The 19,916-nt window shown below is 45.6% G+C and overlaps 1 protein-coding gene across 5 annotated transcripts in view; it reads left to right on the forward strand.

The window, feature by feature from the left end:
• The window catches only part of Pla2g2a (phospholipase A2 group IIA), a 28,856-nt gene extending 9,252 nt beyond the window's left edge, over positions 1 to 19,604 (forward strand). Inside the window, exons 1-5 of one of the 5 annotated variants that reach the window (XM_074077974.1) lie at positions 15,701 to 15,773; positions 16,541 to 16,590; positions 16,795 to 16,939; positions 17,178 to 17,287; positions 19,280 to 19,604. In XM_074077974.1, the coding sequence (XP_073934075.1) occupies positions 16,551 to 16,590; positions 16,795 to 16,939; positions 17,178 to 17,287; positions 19,280 to 19,422 (438 nt within the window). In that variant the 5' untranslated portion in view covers positions 15,701 to 15,773; positions 16,541 to 16,550 and the 3' untranslated portion in view covers positions 19,423 to 19,604. Of the gene's footprint in view, positions 1 to 15,700; positions 15,774 to 16,283; positions 16,305 to 16,537; positions 16,591 to 16,794; positions 16,940 to 17,177; positions 17,288 to 19,279 lie in introns of those variants that run through there. The other 4 variants (XM_074077973.1, XM_074077976.1, XM_074077975.1 and 1 more) reach the window with 4 other exon arrangements.
• The last annotated feature ends 312 nt before the right edge of the window (positions 19,605 to 19,916 follow it).

The following is a 19,916-nucleotide window of genomic DNA, read 5'->3' on the forward strand; positions in this document are numbered from 1 at the left end:
CAGTAATGGAATCTTAAACACAACCTAGAAATGTGAAACAGGACTGGTGCAGTGGCTCAAGTGGTAGAGTGCCTATCTGGCAGACACGAGGCCCTGAGTTCAAACCCTAGTACCACAAAAAAAAAAAAAAGAAGAATTTTTATTTTGCTTTCTTTTTATTGTTTGTTTACACTGGTACTTGCTTTATTTTGAGGGTTTTTTTAGAATTACAGTTTTATAGATTAAGCTGGCACTTGTTATAGTCCCCTCTCCTGCCCTCCCTTCATTCTTTCCTTATTCTGCCCAAAGATAACCAGATGGTGAAACTGAGGTTTCTTATGGACTTTCCACTCCTGCGACATGCATGCATCCATAGCCGGAAATGGAGTTTTGGATTAGGATACCTTTGTTCAGTGTCCTAACGTGTCACAGCTTGCTCCCTTCACTGCATCCGTGTTGACCCTATAGGGCCGATTTTCTAAGCTACATATGGACAAGTGAAATGTTGGGTCACAGAGTAATTGTGTTCCCCCAAATTCTTATTCTGAAAAATTTGAAATCTACTGAAAAGTTGCACAATTAGTACTGCAATCACCATGCAGAAAAACTTCAGTTCACTAATGGTGGACATTTTCTGCAATCGCTTTACCTCTCTCTCCAAACACACACACATTTGAGGGCAGGATGTGACCACTTTGTCCCTAAATAAGTCACATGGATCAGCTAAGGACAAGACATTCTTTTACAGAACTCAGTATAATTGTGACACTTAAGAAATTTGAAATTGATACCATTGTCTAGCATACATTAAAATGTCAATGTCTGACATTTTGCTATTTTCTAATAATGGCCTTTATATCTAATTTGTTTGCTTTGTCCCAAGCCAGAATCCAAACAAGAATCAAACAAGCATTGCATTTAGTCACTGTGGCTCTGTGGCCATGTAGACTTCCTCCTTTTTTTGTGGTACTGGGGTTTGAACTCAGGGCTTACACCTTGAGCCACTCCACCAGCCCTTTTTATGTTGGGTATTTTTGAGGTAGGATCTCGAAAACATGCCTGGGCTGGCTTCAAACCTTGATCTTCCTGATCTCTGCCTTCTGAGTAGCTAGGATCACAGGTGTGAGCCACCAGTGCCCAGCTTTTTTATTTTGCAGTACTGGGGTTCGAACTCAGGGCCTCACACTTGCTAGGGAAGTGCTCTACCACTTCAGCCACTCCACCAGCCCTGACTTCCTCCTTAATGAGTAACCTGGTCCCCAACCCTGTTCTTGTGTGTCTAACAGAGGAGTCAGACAGAAACACGTTGACACGGGATCAACTTATTCTCAGGTGTAAGGGAGCTAGCTTGTGGGAAAGAAAACCCCAAGCTGACACAAAGCAAAGGACAAAGGTGTCCAGTTTTTATGGCATCTGCGGGGTAGGTGGGGACCTGGTTTCTTGATGTCATTGCATGTGGAAGTGGAGTGTTAATTACACCCGCACTGTTCTTTATCTTGCCTGTTCATACGACACGTGTCACATCAGCACCTGAAGTCTGTGACTTAAGGTGTGACTTAAGGTGTGACTTTACTGCGCTAATAAACTAAAGGTAACTATACGTTTCTTCGGTGGTTATTTCACACCACCTGGTGTGTTTGTCCTTACCACCTGGAATTTGTCCCTTATCATCTAGGTCCTCCCTTAATTGGATTTTGAAACAGGGAAGATCATTCCCCAGCCTCAGTGGGTTTGATTTTAATGACCTTGTTTTGGGTCTGGACTTGGTATCTCCACTGACCACATAGGATATGAAGGCTGAGCTGGTACCTCGACTTCCCGTCTTCTGCTGGGATGTCTTTTTTTAACATCCAAATTTCTGCATGTCTGTTAGCCCATACGGCTGAGGGCCAGCCTAGCTGGCTCTGTCTCTTCCTGTCTGTGCTAGCGCTGGGCCTATTTGCTGCCTCCTCCCCACCCTGCCAAGTTGGAGGAAGAGGCAGGGCCTGGGTGGGGAGGGCTCCTCAGGCTCCCCAGTAGGCCACTCCAGCAGGCAGGAAATGGGGAGTCAAGACAAAGATCTTTTGCTAAATAAGTTGCAAATGTATTGTCTCAGTATGCCAGCTGTCTTTGAACTTCATTTAGGGCATCTTTTATAATATAAAAGCTTTAGCTTTCATGTCATAGAAGCTATCAGTCTGTTTTTGGTGTTCTGTTTGAAAAGTCCTATGGAACTCTGAAATCATGAAGATATTTTTCTGAATTTTCTTCTATTAGTTCTAAAGTTTTAAGCTTTTACACTTACGACTTTAATCCATTTGAGTTTATTTTTGTGTGTGGTATGAGGCAGAAATTTAATTTTTTTCCTCCATATGGAAGATCAATTGTTCTAATATTTTTTGTGGAGTATCCCACAAGCTTCTCCTCTCATTTTTTTCTTTTTCTTTCTTTCCTTTTTTTTTTTTTTTTTTTGTGGTGCTAGGGATCCAACTCAGAGCCTTGTGCACAGTAGGCCAGTGCTCTACCACTGAGCTACTCCCGCTCTCATTTCAGTGCATCCTCTATCATACAAATTTCCACCTAAGCTTCACTCTATCTCTGGACTTTGTTTGTTTTTTGATACTTGCTAATATGTCATTCTGTTAAATTACTATAATTTAAAAAAATTTTCCTATGTACTTAGGAAAGTCCTTTCTTCTTTTAACCTGTGATACTGGGTTTGAACTCAGGGCCTACACCTTGAGCTACTCCACCAGCCCTTTTTTGTGAAGGGTTATTTTGAGATAGGGTCTCATGAACTACTTGCTCAGGCTGGCTTCAAACCTCGATCCTCCTGATCTCTGCCTCCTGAGTAGCTAGGATTACAGGCATGAGTCACCAGCACCCGGCCGCTTTTTCTTCTCTCTCTCTTTTTCTTTGTTTGAACTCAGGACCCCATGCTTGCTAAGCTGGCACTCTACCACTTGAGCCACACCACCAGCCCTATTTTTTTGTGTGTTGGGTATTTTAGATAGGGTCTCTTGAACTCTCTGCCTGGGCCCCATCTCGTAAAGGTACCACCACCTCTCAACATTGCCACCTTGGAGACCAACTTTCCAACACATGAACCCTTGAGGGACAAGCCACAGTTTGGCAGTGAGAATATGTTATGGTTAAGATGTCTTCTGGCCATGTCTACTGAGGGTTCTATAATCTTCCTGTACAAGGATGTCCATGTCTTTCTCAAGATTTGGGAAGTTTTCTGCTATTATTTCATTGAGTAAGTTTTCTATGCCCTAAACCTTTATTTCCTCCCTTTACATAGGCCAGTGATGTGACTGTTTCATTGTTTAATGGTGTCCCAAAGATCTTGAATGGTCTCTTCATTCTTACTTATTTGGGTTTTTTTTTTTTTTCTGTCTGAATGTGGTATTTTGAAAGGTCCATGTTTAAGCTTTGACATTCTTTCTTCGGTTTGATCTAGTTTTTGGTTGAGACTTTCAAGTGAATTTGTCATTTGACTTATTGAGCTCATTACCAAGATTTCCATTTGTTTGTTTGTTTTAAATCTCTATCTCTTGGCTGAAATTCTCATTTGTACCCTGCGTTGACTTCCTAATTTCACATCTCAACACAAGAAAGGTTGTACATGTTAAAATCACATCCAACATCATGCTGAATGGGGAAAACTAAAAGCCTTCCACTTAGCATCAGGAACAAGACAAGGGTGTCCACTCTCATTGCTTTTATTCAGTGTCGTACTAGAAGTTTCAACCAGGCAAGAGAAATAAATATAAGGAACAGGAATTCGGATGAGGAAGAGAAATTATCCTTGTTTGCCAATAAATGTGATTCACTGTAGAAAAAAACCTAAAGATTCCATCAAGAGACCATTAGAACTGATAAGTAAATTCAGGAAAAATGCAGAATACAAAATTAGTATATAAAGATCAGAAGGATTTTATTCAGCAATTACTAACTTGCTGAGAGAGAAATCATGAAAACAATCCTGTTCATAAAAGCTACAAAAACTAATAAAATATCTAGAAATAAATTTAACCCAGGAAGGGAAAGACTTCTATAGTGAAAATTTTAAAACACTTATGAACGAAAACGAAGATAACATAAAAAGTGGGAAGAGCTCCCATGTTCATGAATTAGAAGAATTAAGGTTGCTTGACTATCCATACTACCTAAAGCAATTTATAGATTCAACACAATCCTCACCAAAGTAGTAATCACGTTCTTTTCAGATCTAGAACAAACAATTCTAAAAGTCATATGGAAGCACAGAAGTCCTCAAATAGCCAAAGCAATCCTAAGTAGAAAGGACAAAACTGGAGGCATCACAACACTTGATTTCAAGACATGCTACAGACCAGAGTGACCAAAACAGACTAGTGCTGATACTGCAGTGATGTTCCTGAGTCTGTGTTCTGGCATAGTTGATGATAAAGACACAGGACCAGGAATTAAGAGTTAAAGCAAGCACAAATTTCATTTAAATGATAGCAAAACACCTTGGTGGGCAGGACTTACTGAAAGGGCTAAGCCAAAGAATAGCTGAAGTCTGAGGGGTAATATAGGGCTCGCCTGACTTAGGCTTCCCCTACTCTACTTTGAAGTTACCTCTGTAATTGGATGTCTAATTAACTTCTTGCTGAGCCCAACCATCTGGTTGCTGGTTGCCCACCCCTCATCCTTATCAGACTGGACATTCCAGGATGGCCTTGTTAATGCATCCTGTCCTTGAGGGCTAGCGTATGCCTTCCGTGCATTTTATGCTACTGCTTGTTATCTTGGTGAGACCTCCCCCCTTTTGCTATCTTGGGAAAGTATGCTGTGTTACTTTCCTTAAGGGGTCTGCTTTTTCATCTCTTTAGACGTTTGTCTTGAAAGATGCTTCTCTATCTCCCTTATCTAGGAGAAAGACTGCTGTACTTCATTATGTGGGTGAGAAGCCCGCTCCTCACGTCTTCTTGGATGTTCGTTTTTAAGGATGCCTGTCCGTCTCCTTTACCTAAGACAAAGTGACTTTTGCCATTTGTTCCCTTCACATTCCCAGGGTCATTTCTGCCACCTATTGCCAGAGCCATTTCTGCCATTTTTCTGCCATTTGCACTCCTCACGTTTGCTCCCCTCACAGTACTGGCATGAAAACAGACATATAGACCACTGAAACAGCAAGGTCCAAGAAATAAACCCCACATATATAGCCAAGGATTCTAGACAAAGGTGACAAAAGCATGTGTTGGAAAAATGACAGCAATTGTGGGAGGAAAACTGGATGTCCACACGCAGAACACTAAAATGATCCCCTGTCTCTCACCATGTACCAAAATCAACTCAGTGGATCAAAGATCTTAGCGGAAGGACTAGCAACTAGTGGAAAACACAGGGAACGCTTCAAGATATTGGTACAGGTGATGATTTTGTGGATAAGACCCCAAAAGCACAGGAAACAAAAGAAAAACTGACTGTTGGGAATAGGTCATTGAAAAGCTTCTGCACAGCCAAGGAAACAATCTACAGCGTGAAGAGACAGCCTATACAATGGGAGCTAATACTCACAGCCATTCATCTGACAAAGGGTTGATAACCAGAATATATAAAGAACCCAAAAGATTTAACAATAAAAAAGTAAGTAATCCAATTTTTAAAATGGACAATGATCTGAATAGACATTTTCAAAAGAGGAAATAAGCTGGGTGCCTGTGGCAAATGCCTATAATCCTTGCTACTTGGGAGGCTGAGATTGGGAGGATCGCAGTTCAAGGCCAGACCAGGCAATTAGTTCTCAAGACCCCATCTCTAAAATAACCAGAACAAGATGAACTGGAGGAGTGGCTCAAGTGATAGAGCATCTGATTTGCAAGCACAAACCCCTGAGTTCAAGAATCCATACAGAAATTCTGGAACCAGCAAAACTATGGAGGCAGTGAAAGATTGCCGACTGCCAGGAATTATGATTCAGATCTTAAATGTCCCCGGCCCGTGGCCTGTGGCACTGTCGGGAGGTGGTGGAAACTTTAGGAGGTGGGCCGAGTGGGCAAGGGAGTCACTGGGGGCGTGATTTTGAAGGGGACATAGGGACCCTGACCCCTCCTTCTGTCTCTGGAGGTGAACAGGTTTCCTCCACCACGTGCTTCTGCCCTGATTGCTATCTCACCACAGGCCCAAAGCCGGGGGCCAAGAGATCCTGGATGGAACCTCTAAAACAGTGAGCCAAAATAACTCTTTCCTCCTTTTACTTTAGTTATCTGGGGTATTTTGTCACAGCGACAGAAAGATGCCTGGCACAGTGGGAGTTCAGGGGGAGGCAGGCTGGAGAGGCAGAGCACAGAGGATGGCTAGCATGGTGAAATTACTGTGCGTGATACTGGAAGAGGGGGTCCATGTCATCACACATTTTTGCCAAATTGCATAGAAATGACAACACCAAGACTGAGTCCTAATGTAAGCTATAGCCTTCCTCTGATAGTGACTTGTCAGGATGGGTGCTTTGACGTCACAGATGTGCCACAGGGGTGCGGGATGTTGATGGGGAAGGAGGGAGTATGTTTGGGGGTAGGAGTTACTGAACTCTGAGTTCAATTTAATTTGAACATTCCTGCTCTAAAAAGGTACAAGTTATGAGAGAGAGAAAGACAGACAGAGGGAGAGAGAGAGAGAGAGAGAAGGGAGGGAAGTTGAGGAGTGGGGAGAGGAGAGAAGAGGGGAGGAAAGAAAAGGGGAGAAGATGAAAAAAAAGAAGAGGAGGAGTGGGAGGGGATGGAGAGAGAAGAGGAGCAGGAGGGGGAGGGGGAGGAGAAGGACAGGACAGGTAAGGGGAGAGAAGGGAGAGGTGTGGGAAGGGGAGAAGAGGAGAGGAGAGGAGAAGAAGAAAAAAGAGGAAGAAGAGGAGGGGAAGGAGGGAGAGAGGAGGGGAAGGAAGTAGGAAAGAGAAAGAGAGAGAGGGAGGGGGAGAGAGAGAGACTGAGATTAGACTTGTAGACTTTGCAGTTCAGATAGAGGCATGGGCCAGCCCACAGAATGAACTCCTAAGCACACTCCAGACCTCAGGCAAAATGTCCTCTCCTTCCCCACACTAGCTGGGGACTCCCTGTAAAGTGACATTTCTGCAGCTCTTCCTAAGTGCATAGTGAGGGTTCCCTCTGAGAGGCAGAGCTGAGTGAGCAGGAAAGGGTGGGTGACTTGCTATGAGAAACAGACCTCAAGGGTTCTGGGAGGAGCTAGGGAAGCAAACACCTGGAAGAGGGAGTCAGAGAAGTAGCTTTGCTGGTCAGCCTCCCAGAGCTCTGGGTTGGTGGGCAGGTCAGAACAGGCAGGGACTTCTGAGACACTGGTGACAAAATGAGATGGCAGGGGCTTCTGGAGAAGCTATGGGAAGCTGTGTGGCTCTGCAGCCAGACACCAGGTATGGACAGAGGCTGCCATTAACATCACGACCAGTGGTCAGGAAGAAAAGCTGGACACAAAGCAGAGGAAAATGAGAAAAAGTGAACCTTCTAGACACCTGAGCATCTGTCCATCCAGAATTCTGACCACAGAGACTTGAAGAGAATAATGGTCACTGGATTACTTCTACCTCTGCAATCTTGTACAAATTCACCTGTTGACCCACTCTAACCCACAACCATTCAGAAAAGGAAATTCTGAGAAACACAGCTTCCAGATTTACCTAAGGCATTGCAGAACATCCCAGCACACTATTCTGTAATTCTATGCTGGTGATCATTGGGTGGGTATCTGCCTCTGCTCCTAGATTGAAATGTCTTAAGAGCTGGGCATGGTGGTATATATCTGTAATCCCAGCTACTCAGGAGGCAGAGGCAGGAAGATTGTGATTTCAAGGCCAGCCTGGGCAAAGTTAAGGAGATCCTATCTCAATAATAAAATAGAAGCCAGGTGTCAGTGGCTCACACCTATAGTCTTAGCCACTCGAGAGGCAGAGTGCAGGAAGATCGTGGTTAAAGGCCAACCTGGACAAATAAATAGTTCATGAAACCCTATCTCAAAAAAAAAAAAATCATCACAAAAAAGGTCTGGTGGAATGGCTCAAGATGTATGTCCCAAGTTCAAATCCTGATACTGGAAAAAAAAAAATACAGGGATGGGGGTGTGGCTCAAATGGTGCAGCACCTGCCTAGCAAGTCTAGCAAGGGTGAGACCTTGAGTTCAAACCCCAGTACCATCAAAAAATAATAATAAAATAAAATAAAATACAGGGCTGGAGGTCTGGCTCAAGTGGTAGAGTGCTGGCCTAGCAAGCACAAGGCCCTGAGTCCAAACCCCAGAACCACAAAAAACCAAAAACAAAACAGAAAAAAACCCCAAAGTGCTCAGGAGGTAGGGCAGCTGCCCAGCATATGCACGGCCCTGGGCTCAAAAGAAAACAAAACAAAAACTGCTACCAAGAGAAGAAATTTGCTTCTGTTTTCCCACCATTACCTTCTCCACACAGTGCCTGGATTGTGGAATACGTGTTGAAGAAACAGTGATTATAAAAAATTGTGAGAGCAGTGCAAATTAAGTGTAAGGAAAGCCTTCTGTTGGCGCGGCGTGGAGGAGCTGGCAATCGCTCAGACTGCGGGATCATAAACTCGCTCTAGCATTCTACCCAGGAATGTGGCAATGCCGAACAAAGCCACGTGTGCTCTTACCTTTTGACCCACTAATCCCACTCAGGAACCCACCCAGAAGACACACATGCAACCCCAGGAATGTCCCTGCAGTGAAGCCGATGCGTGATTGCAAAATGCCTGAATGCCAATCCCAGGGGCTGTGGGTGAAAAATGAAAATATATCCATGCAATGGAGTACTATAAAGAAGAAAGAAGGGCTGGCGGAGTGGCTTAAGTGGTAGGGGCACTTGCCTAGCAAGCATGAGGCCCTGAGTTCAAACCCCAGTGCTGCCAAAAAAAAAAAAAAAAAGAGGATAGGAAAGTGTTTAATTCCCTGATTTGATCATTATATATATGTACATGTATTGACTACATGTACCCCAAAACCTTTATATCTCAGTTATTAAAAAAAAAGAAAGCCAGAATAATATTTTGTTGTGTACATACAGCCTTATCTCTTAGTCCACTGGTGGACACCCTGGCTGACTCCCTTTCTTGACTTATTGTGAACAGTGACGCAATGAACATGGGAGTAGAGAGGTCTCTTCAGCATAGTGACCTCCTCTCTTTTGGATTTATACCCAGTGGAGGAATTGCTCGATCATACGGTATTGTTTTAATTTTTTGAGTAATCTCTGTACTGTTCTCCGTGATGGCTGCACGAAGTCACATTATTCCTATCAACACTTTCTTGGTGGCTCCAGAAGAGGGAAATGGTAACTGGGTCTGTGGCCTTGCCTCTTGGCCTCATGCACCTGCCACAACATCACAGTACCAGAGTTCAGTGAGAGGTCAGCTCTGGCAGAGAAGCTGTACCTCACCAACCCTAGGAAGGCACATGTCGTTCTCAAACTCAGGCAGGCGGATGGGATTAACGTATCAAAGTCAGAGAAGACTCGCTTCGTGTGTAGAACAGAACAAGCTCAAGATGGAAAGACTAAGAAAGTCCACGGTCAAGTACTGGGCCTTGTGGTAGCCAAGGCCTCCTGCAATGTTACTGTGGCAGAAGCAACTGAATGCCACAGTCATTTTTAGAAAGTAAATCTCAGCTGAGTACTGGTGAGTCACACCTGTAATCCTAGCTACTTTGGGAGGCTGGGATTGGGAGCATCAAGGTTCAAGATTATCCCAGACAAATAAATCTCAGCTGGGTACTGGTGAGTCACACCTGTAATCCTAGCTACTTTGGGAGGCTGGGATTGGGAGCATCAAGGTTCAAGATTATCCCAGACAAATAGTTGGCAAGAACCCATCTCCAAAATAACCAGAGCATAAAAAGCTGAAGGCATGGCTCTGTCATGGGATAGAGCACCTGCTTTGCAAGTGCCTGCTTTGCAAGTGTGAAGCTCTGAGTTCAAGCCCCAGTCCCACACTGCCCCCCCACCAAAAAAAAAAAAGAGAGTAAATCTCTCCTGAATTTGAGTACATATTGGACAGAAAAAATATTTGGTAACTAAGCAACAGTGAGAAATACGCTTACATGTCCAAACTCAAAGAACGGACTCAGAGACACGTGGAGTACAGTGAAACAAGACTTTAATGGCAGTCTTGCAAGATCTGGTGCCTGGAGAGCAGACAACTGGAGAGCAGACAAACCCAGCATGGTTATGGGAGCATTTATTCTCTGGTGCGCAAGTGTCCACCCCTCCCCTCATTGGCTGAGTACTATGGGGTGTACATTCTTCCCCTTAAGTTGCCTAAATTTCCTATTGGAAATTATTGGATTATTTTAAAATACGCCTCTCTTGGGATGGGTCAAATTTTAGACGTGAACTTCAGTGGTATCCACCTCCCTTTGCGGGGACAGTCTCCCTATGCTATGTGCTTTCTGCATTTGCCCAGTTTTTACTAATTTCCTCATTTTTATTGCGCTTTAACACCCCCAGTGTAAGTTCCCTTATCAGTTTGTCCTCCCCCAACATCCACAAGGTGATAGGCAAGCAGCCAGGATAAATGCCTTGCCTTGAAAATGGAACACCACTGACTGTATTTCTAACAGCGAGCGATTCAAAAGCTGAGAGAAAATCATTAAACTTTCTTCCTAGTGTTTGCTTCAGAGAGCTGGGAATGGAAAAGCTTTCAGTGAGAAAAGCTTTGTTTGGGGAAATTGAGCAATATACATTATCTCAGATATGTTTTGGAAATTGAGCAATATACATTATCTCAGATATGTTTTGGAAATTGAGCAATATACATTATCTCAGAAATGTTTGGCAGGTTACTGATGATGGCCAAATATATAATGACTTCCGGTGAACTCATCTCAGTAATGTGAAAATGCAGCATCAAGGAAAGCCACTTCTTCCTTAAGTTTAGCTCCCTGGCGCTCAGTGTGCTGGGCTCCTTGTACATTCTGCACATTGGTTCCTGATTGGATGAAGAGTTTGCAAATATTTTCTCCCATTCTGAAGGAAATACTTGTATTTTGATATCCTGATTGTTTCCTTTGCTGTGCAGAAGCTTCTTAGTTTTGTTACTATCGCTTTTGGAAGTACTGGGGTTTGAACTCAGGGCCTCAAGCTTGCTACGTAGGCGCTCTATAGCTTGAGCTACTCCTCTAGCCAGTTTGTTAGTTTGATAAGATCCCATTTGTCTGTTTTACTTTTGTTGTCTGTGCCTTTGGGGCAAAAATCTTTGCTTATACCAATGTCTTCAAATGTCATAGCTTCAGGTCTTACATTTAGGTCTTTAATCAGTTTTCTGTGATTTTTGTGTTATGCTGAGGGGGTCTACTTTCATTCTTCTGTGTATGGATGTCCAGTTTTGCCAGCACCATTTATTGAAGACACTGTCCTTTCTCCAATGTATGTTCTTAGCACCTTCATCAAAAATCGACTGGCTGTAGGGACATATATTGATTTCTGGGTTCTCCATTCTGTTCCATTGTTGTATGTGTCAGTTTTTATGGTAGCACCTTACTGTTTTGGTTACTATAGTTTGTTGTGTGTTTTGAATTCAGGTATTATATATTGCTTCCAGCTATGGTGTTGCCTATTTGGGGTTTTATTGTTGTTTGGCTAGTATTTTTATTGTGTTTGCTTTGTTTTCCCTCTGGGGATTGCTTTGGCTATACTGGGTCTTCTGTGGTTCCATAAGAATTTTAGGGTTTTTTTCTGTTTCTTTGAAGAAAGTCATTGGTATTTTGATGGAGATTGCATTGAATCTGTAGATCACTTGGGGGAGTATTTCTCATTTAAAACTATTATTTCTTCTGATCCATGAATATGGATATCTTCCCAATTTGTATCTTCTATAGCTTCTTTCCTCTGTGTTTAAATTTTTCATTGTAGAGAACTTTCATGTTCTTGGTTAAATTTATTTCCATTCTTTGTAGCTATTGTAAATGGATTGCTTTCTTCATTTCTTTTTCAACAAGTTCATTGAACAAATGCCACACATATTAATTTTGTATCCTGCAACTTCATTGAACTCATTTATAAATATTAACAACTTTTTGAGGAGTATTTAGGTTTTCCTAACTATAAAATAATGTAATCTGCAAACATGGGTAATTTGCTTCCTTCCTAATCAGGATGAACTTTATTTTTTTTTCTCTGTGTACTTGCTCTTGCTAAGGCATACAAGGCAATGTTAAATAAAAGTTGTGAGAGCTGGATGTTCTTGACCTCTTCCAGAACTAAGAGAAAATGCTTTCAGCTCTTCCCCATTCAGTAAGATATGGTCTGTGGGTTGTTTATATATATATTATATATTATTATAGCTTATTATTACAAGATGTGTTTCTTCCATACCTAATTTGTTGAGAGTTTTTATCATGAAAGGATGTTGAGTTTTATGAATGTTTTTTCTGCCTGGGTTAAGATGACCATATGCTTTGTTTTTCATTCTGTTGATGGGATGTATTCACTTACCGATTTGAAAATGTGAAACAATCCTTGCATCCCTGGGATGGATCCCACTTGATCACAGGGTATGATCTTTGTGATCTGCTATTGGATTTGGCTTGTGAGAATTTTGTTGAGAAGTTTTGTGCCTTTGTTTACCATGGAACATTCTGGATTCCATCTGCGTCCTATGACTCCACTAAAGTGTAGGTCCTGCAGAGTGGAAATTTTGTTTTATTCAAGGATGTCCAAGTGCTTGGATGAGATGACGGACGAAGGAGATCACATTCCGAGAATTTAAACATAGCTAGGAGAAGGGGACACAATTCAACATAGGTCTACCGCTTGAAGTGTTCCTAATCACCTGTCTTGGTCCTTTTCCCCACTCAGATAGAAATCCTGTGTAGGGAAGGAAAAGCTCTTCTAGTGCTAGTAATCCCAGGCCCTTGGTGGTTTTTGTAATCCCTGGCATCTGGCAGTATTGAGCAATGGAGGCAGAGAACAGCAAGCAGCAGTAGGCAGCACTCTGTAGTGTTATAGCTGTCATCCTGGCCCTGGCTGCTGGGACCCTTAGTGCTATAGCTCTTAGGCCTAGAATGTCAGGATCCTCAGCCCTTGACAGTGGTGGCTCGTGTTACTGCTGCCTGGGACCCTACCAGCAACCAGCACCCACAGGTCTCTTCATTGGCTCTTCACGAACTCTGTTTTTCTTCAGCCTTTGTTCTTTTTCCACACTCTCTTGCCTTCTCTCTACTTCTGACAGCCCTCATTTTTTCTGCCACTACAGCTCCCTGTTGTTTTTGTCCTGGCTGCTGTCACTGCTGCTATTACTTGGGCATCAACTACATTTGCTGCCACTGTCATTGCTATGGCCACAGGGGCTGCCACTGTCACTACTCCTGCCAAGGTGGTGGCTGTCTGTGCTGGCTGGTGCTGGTTCTGCTGTTGCCACTACCCTTGCCACTGCCACCACTAACACTGCTGACACCAGGGATGTGGTAAGCAGCTTCTTTTTCTGCTGCCACCTCTCTCCTTTTTTTATGTTACCAGCTTAGCACACTCTATTGATGACAAAGCCCAGAAAGAGGTAAGAAAAGACCACCCAGGGAACCCTTTATGGGGCCTAATGTTGTGACATCAGGGAACAGCAGAGGAGGGTGTCTCCTTGACTGACTCACAAAGTGAGCCATATTCTCCTAATATAGCCACAAAGTGGGGTGTAGCAAGAGTATCTGCACCCGCCATGATACAGTCCCTCAGGTCACCAGTGATGGCACTCCTTTATATAAATAAAGTACTGTGTTTATACCAGCCTCAGGCCTTCTGCTGGAGCACCAGAAGAAGTGCTGCCCCTCTTGACCAAGTGGAAATGACTGTAGAGTCATCTAGAGTTTGCCAAGGCTTCAGAGGGCAAAAAGTCTGGCACAGGCTGTGTGCTAGGACAGTGCCTTCAAGAGTCTGAAGTGCATTTCAGCAGCAAGCTGCTTTTGTTGTCATGTGGGTTCCTCAAGGTGTCTGTGGAGTGTTCAAAGCACCTGCTGCTGCTATTAGCCGGGTACTTGGTTGATGGTCCTTCATTCAAGGCAGCCAGGGCATGGGGAAGGGTCTGGCAGCTGTCAATCCTAGTTTACATAAAGGAAAAAGTCACAGTAAAAGGGGTGCTTACAATAAAGGTTTATCATTAATTAAGAGTTCACAGATGGACGATGTTGGGCGATGGTGGCTCACACCTGTCATCCTAGCTACTTGGGAGGCAGAAATCAGGAGAATAGCAGTTTGAAGCCAGGCTGGGCAAATAGTTTTAAGAGATCCTATCTCAAAAACACCCAACACAAAAAAGGGCTGGCAGAATGGCTCAAGTGGTAAAGTTCTGCCTAGCAAGCTGAGGCCCTGAGTTCAAACTCCAGTACCGCCAAAAAAAAAAAAAAAAGGTCTTTAATAGTATTTAACACTGCTTTAACATTTCTTAACTCCTGCCCCAGTGTCCCATGGGAGGTGGGTCCCTCTGATCTGTCTCCGAAGTAAATTTGCATTTTTAGGAGAAAAGCTTCCTGAATGACTCTTAATATAAACTTCCTAATGTTGCATTAATTATGAGTCTCAACTATCATCAGCTTAATCCGAAAAAAGTTTGTACCTTACTCACACTAGGACTCTGAGGGCGGCAGGACATTCAGAACTGCTGCTCTCCAGGCCATGACTCAGTGACCCAGGCAACTCTGCCTTAGGATCCTCCATGAGGGGCACAGAAAGGCCAGGGGTTGCCCCTGGTTTCCCTCATCTCAGCTGGGAAGTGACCCTTCCCATGATGCTCCTGTGTGAAGCCAGCTGGGGCTGCACACCTGCGAGGGCTAGAGAGAGCCACACAGATGGAAATTTCAGGAGCCCTGGGTTCCTGCTGCGGGGGCATTGAACTTGTTTCCTTATGGCCATGGAAGCCAAATTCTTAGCACTAATTGGAGAGCAGGAAAAAAAACATATTTACTTTATGGATTAAAGCTGGAGTCACCGTGTCCCTGAAGGCTGAAGAAAAAGGGGGCAATGGCTCCAGGGAGCAGGAATGGGCCTGGTTCCAAACAGGTGAGCATGGGAATGACGTGGAGGCAACTGTTGGGTGGAATTTGAGGACAGCCTCTGGCTTGTACCAGGTTCAGAAACTCAAACAGGTTGAGAGAGGGGAACAAGAAGATGAAAAAGAAGATGGAGACAATGGCCCCATTCAACCCTTTCCCTGCTGGGTTGAACTGTGCAGTCCTCAAGGCAAGACTCGGGTACATTGCTCATGGCCTCCCAAGAGGTTTGCAAGGGGCCCTGAAGTTTGTAGAGTGTAGTACAAAGTTCCTGTGAATGAGTGATTGGTGAAATGGATGAATGAATAGCACCAAATGCCACCTTTCTTACTCCCAAATGCTACATGTGGCAGAATAAAGAAGCACTCCTACCCAGTAAATGTTCCTATCCACAGCACAGGGGCCTGCCCACAGCACAGAGGCCTGGCCCACCCTTGAAAGGGGCTGGAGGTGACTGACTGGAGGTCACACCCAGAACTAGTTATGGAAATTTAACCAAACAGGAGCTAAGCCATGAGAAAGCTTTTAAATCACTTGAAATTTAAATGGGCATTGGTGCACAGCAGGAAGGACTTTCCAGTCCTCAAGTCTGTCTTGCCAACTGATGGGGAAAAAAGGGGAACTACCAAGGAGCATGAGCGTGCCATTCCTTGAGTCCATGAATAGCCACACCCACCCCAGCCCCCACCTCCATGCTTCACCACCTCCCACTTTGCAGAAGGAACAGCTATTTAAGGGCAGCTGGAGTTCAGGAAAAGGCAGAGTCACTGGAGGCATCAAGGCCACCACCTCTAGAGGTAAAAACCCAGAAACCCGGGTCCTTTACTGCCTCTGGGTGGCTGTGTTGGACTTGTGTGTGTGCATGTGTGTGTGACCCACCTCAGCTAAGCGCGCCTGTGCGGTTTCTTATGTGCAAGAGTGTGAGTGGGCTCGTGTGCTGTGTGGGTTTGTGAAGGTGTAGAACGAGAGATTGTGTGCACTTCTGGGGAGTTACATCACGTGTACACAGTTATATTTATGGGAGTGTGTGCGCGTGTGGGAGCGTGTGCACACATGTACAATGAGCATGGGCTTGGGAAGGGCTGCAGATTAAGTTTGGGAAAAAAACATTGGAGATCAGACTCCATGGATGGAACTTCCAAGCCCTGAATCCAGTGTGGGGACAAAGATGAAATAGCTAATGAGGGTCACAAACTCTGATCTCAGGAACCACACAGTTCTCAGTGCTGAACCTGGCTCCACCCTCCCCAGATCTCATTCACTCAGGAGCAAGGGAGGTCTCCTTACTGTGTCCTGTGGAGCCTCCACAGGTGGATCTGGGGTTGCAGGTGAGGGAAACCATTCCACAGAGCTGGAGGGTCAGGAGGTGACATGAGAGTTCATTGTTGGAGTTCACTCTGTGTGTGACAGAGGTGCTCCCCCTGGACCCCTTTTGCCTGGTGTGAGAGCACATCTGTGGGCCCCAGGGTGGTCGGGTTGGGTGGCAGAGCAGAGGCTAGGGAAGAACCTGGGACCACCTGGGAGAGAAGCACAGGCCAATCTATCCTCACTCTCCCCTCAGCAGAACCATCAGCATGAGGTCCCTGCTGCTGCTGGCGGTGATCGCGGCCTTTGGTAAGAGCTGACCCAAACCCTGAGCCCAGGAGCATCTGAGGGAAGGAGGCAGCCCTTCCCCCTGTTTTCCATGCCATTGCCGTAGCTGTCTGTCAGTGCAAGGGGGAGAGAAGCCATCTGGGAGAGGGAAAACAGCAGACAGAGGCAGAGAGGAAGGCCACAAGATGCCACCCCATCACCAGGCCATTTCTGATTTATTTTCAGTCTTAATCGAGGCCCAGGGGAGTCTTAACAATTTCTGGGCGATGATCCTGTTGAAGACGGGAAAAAGAGCTGAAGTCAGTTACGCCTTCTATGGTTGCCACTGTGGCCTGGGTGGCAAAGGATCCCCCAAGGATGCAACAGATCGGTGAGGCCACCCCACACTCCCTCTGGCCACGGTGGGACTGGGCGCTGCAAGTCCAGTCCCATTGGCTCAATGGTCCCAGGAGGACCCAGCTCTAAAAACAGCAACCATGTTGCAACTCTGCCCTAGTTCATTATAGAATCATTGAGTCTTTTCCCAAGGTTAAGGGTGGGGAGATGATGGGGCACTAGGTCCCCTGCAGCTGTGGAAAGACAGTGGCAATGAGATGTCTTCCTACCAGGTGCTGTGTCACCCATGACTGTTGCTACCGGCGTCTGGAGAAACGTGGGTGCGGCACGAAATTTCTGAAGTACAAATTTACCTACCGAGGGGGTAAAATCATCTGTGCTGGTAAGAAAGAGCCTTCATGTACACCATGGGGTTTCTCATGCATTTGCTGATTGACACTGTACAGGGCGCTGTGCTGGGTGCCAGAGACACATGGACATCGTCCCTGCCTGGTGGAGAGGTCCAGCTGAGTTGCAGGCTAGGAAAATGAGGACACAGGTGGAAGAGTCCAGTAGGAAGTAAGCAAAGAGACGGGCCATTAACACAGCCCGAGTAAGGCTCAGCGCGCTCCTGCAAGTGGTGCCATCTAAACTGAGTCCTATAGGCTGTGCAGAGACAGGGAAGAAGAGAGTTGGGGACACCCCCAGAAGAGGACAGGCATGAATAAGGGACCAAAGGGAACTGCAGACCATCCATGTTGGCCCGTGGTAATGCAAGGTGTCATAGTGGTGAGACAAGGACCGGCAGATAAAGTGTGGACTCTCTGATCAGGATCTGGGTTTTGTCCTAAAGCAATAGGGAGTTATTTAGCAAAGGAATGACAGGAGGTACCACCCTGGCTGCAGGATCAGGGACAGGATGGAAGGGGAACCAGAGAGCAGGCTACTGCCAAAATGCCAACAAGAGAGAGCAACAGCCCTGTATTAACTGCTGTGGTCAGGACACATTTGAGGACAATCAATGGGGATGACCATGGTGGAGACATGGGGCTAATGGGCTGTTGGGTGGTCTGTTACTGTGTGGTTGGTACAAGTGAGGCAAACATCACAGGAGGAGGTCTGGGGGATGCCAGAGGGGCAGTTCTCACTAGTATAAATGCAGGTTGAGGGGCCCCAGAATGCCTTGAGGGTGGGAACATGCAGCTGGATGTGTGAGCTGCATGCAGCTCAGGAAGGGTCTAGCCTGGGGGCAGTTTTGTGTGCTCACTCTTTTGGTGGCTACAGGCTAGGAAACCAGAGAGTTGGACAGAATGCCAGAACACTGAATGACAAGGTCAAGGGTCTGTGAAGGAGGAGATGCTTGACAATGGCCACTGTGATGAGGACTGAGAGGCAGGAGGGCCACAAGGACTTCAGAGGGAGGTGTTGATGGAGTGTTGTGAGGTCAAAGTCAGATTAGAGCTGGCTGGGCAGGAGGGAAAGGGAAGTAGAGACAGGAAGTAGAGCCAACTATGGTGAAAGCTTGAAGCTGCAGGGACAAGGGAGATGGGTGGTCACTGGAAGTGTCTTACCCAGACAGTCTCCCCTGGTGGGATCTGAAGACAGCATGGTCTCTACCCATAGCCCAAGTCCTTTAAGATTAGAGATTATTGCTTGCTACAGTGGTCTCTCCCTAGGGGCAGGTATCTTAGCAGGCTTTACATCCTGGACCCCAAGATGCCCAACAAACAGTGGTATGGTTAATGGCAATGCCTGACTCTGCCCCAATAAGAGCCCTGCATGAAGGCAGTGCCAGGGCTGAGACCCCCACACCATCAGCACCATTTCTCACCTGTGCCATATTGCAGAATCCACACTTGTGCCATCAACAGTTGACACATTCTAAGCTCTATGGAGGTTTTGCCACAGCCTACCTCTATTCCCTTGTAGCTCATTGGCCAGAACAAAGCCACATGCTACCCAAAGATCAATCATTTCCAAGGAGAAAGGAAGGACCACAGTTGGCACCAATCAGGATTTATACCCAGCTCTCTTGGGCTGGAATTCTGCCATCTGGGCAGGGCTGTTAGCAAGAAGGAAGAGGGAAGGAAGTGCTTGCCTAGGAAGTGAAAGGGCCTGTGTTCCACCTCCAGCTCCAGGGGTGGGGATGAGGGAAGAGATGGTGACAGATAGCAGCACCTCTGACAGTTCCATGCTTGGTGGCTTTGTGCTGTCATCAGATGGGAGTCAGCTACTCAAGGAGGGAAATCTGCTCACCCGCCTCCATCAGCCAGAAATACCTGGAACCAGGCACTGTCTCAGACTAGAAACACCTGGAGCCCATGGCTAAGTCTCCTATCCTTCAGGAAACGCTAGAACACTAACCACCCCTTCCTGTGTTTATTTTCTTCTTCAGCAAACCAGGACTCCTGCAGGAGTCAGCTGTGCCAATGCGATAAAGCTGCTGCCGAGTGTTTTGCTCGAAACAAGAAGAGCTACAGTGTGAAGTACCAGTTCTATAGCAATCTGCTGTGCCATGGGCAGGCACCCCGTTGCTGAGGGGCCCTCTTCTGTGACACCTTGCCATTCCATGTTGAGTCTCCTCTAATTCCTTCTCTCCCTACTCCAACCAACTTCCCAGGAATCACTCCTCTCCTCTCCTTCCTAGTGCAGTAGAAGAGCCCTTCTGTCCCCACCCAAGTTCCTTGTGTCTCTTCTGAATAAAATGAATCAACAGCAAACCTTGCTTGCATGTTTGTGCACAAGCTTGTGGCGCGATAACACGCCCTACAGCACAAAATGGCGTGCATAGCATATGTGTTCCAAGTCCAGGCTCTGGAGTCAGACTGGTTGTGTTCTCCCCTCCCCTCCCATCCTAAGCCTTGATCCTCTCATCTAAATGAAACACTAGTGCCGTTCACTTGGACTCGACAATTAGGAGGAATAACAAATGTGACCACTGACCTGTCTCCAGCCAGTCCTGTTGAGTGCCACCGCTCTCCTAGGACAGCACCACTCCTACTGAGCTATTGGGAGCCATGAAAGCTGCCAAC

The sequence above is a fragment of the Castor canadensis genome, chromosome 7 (genome assembly GCF_047511655.1).
Source record: "Castor canadensis chromosome 7, mCasCan1.hap1v2, whole genome shotgun sequence".
In the NCBI taxonomy this organism is placed as follows: domain Eukaryota; kingdom Metazoa; phylum Chordata; class Mammalia; order Rodentia; family Castoridae; genus Castor; species Castor canadensis.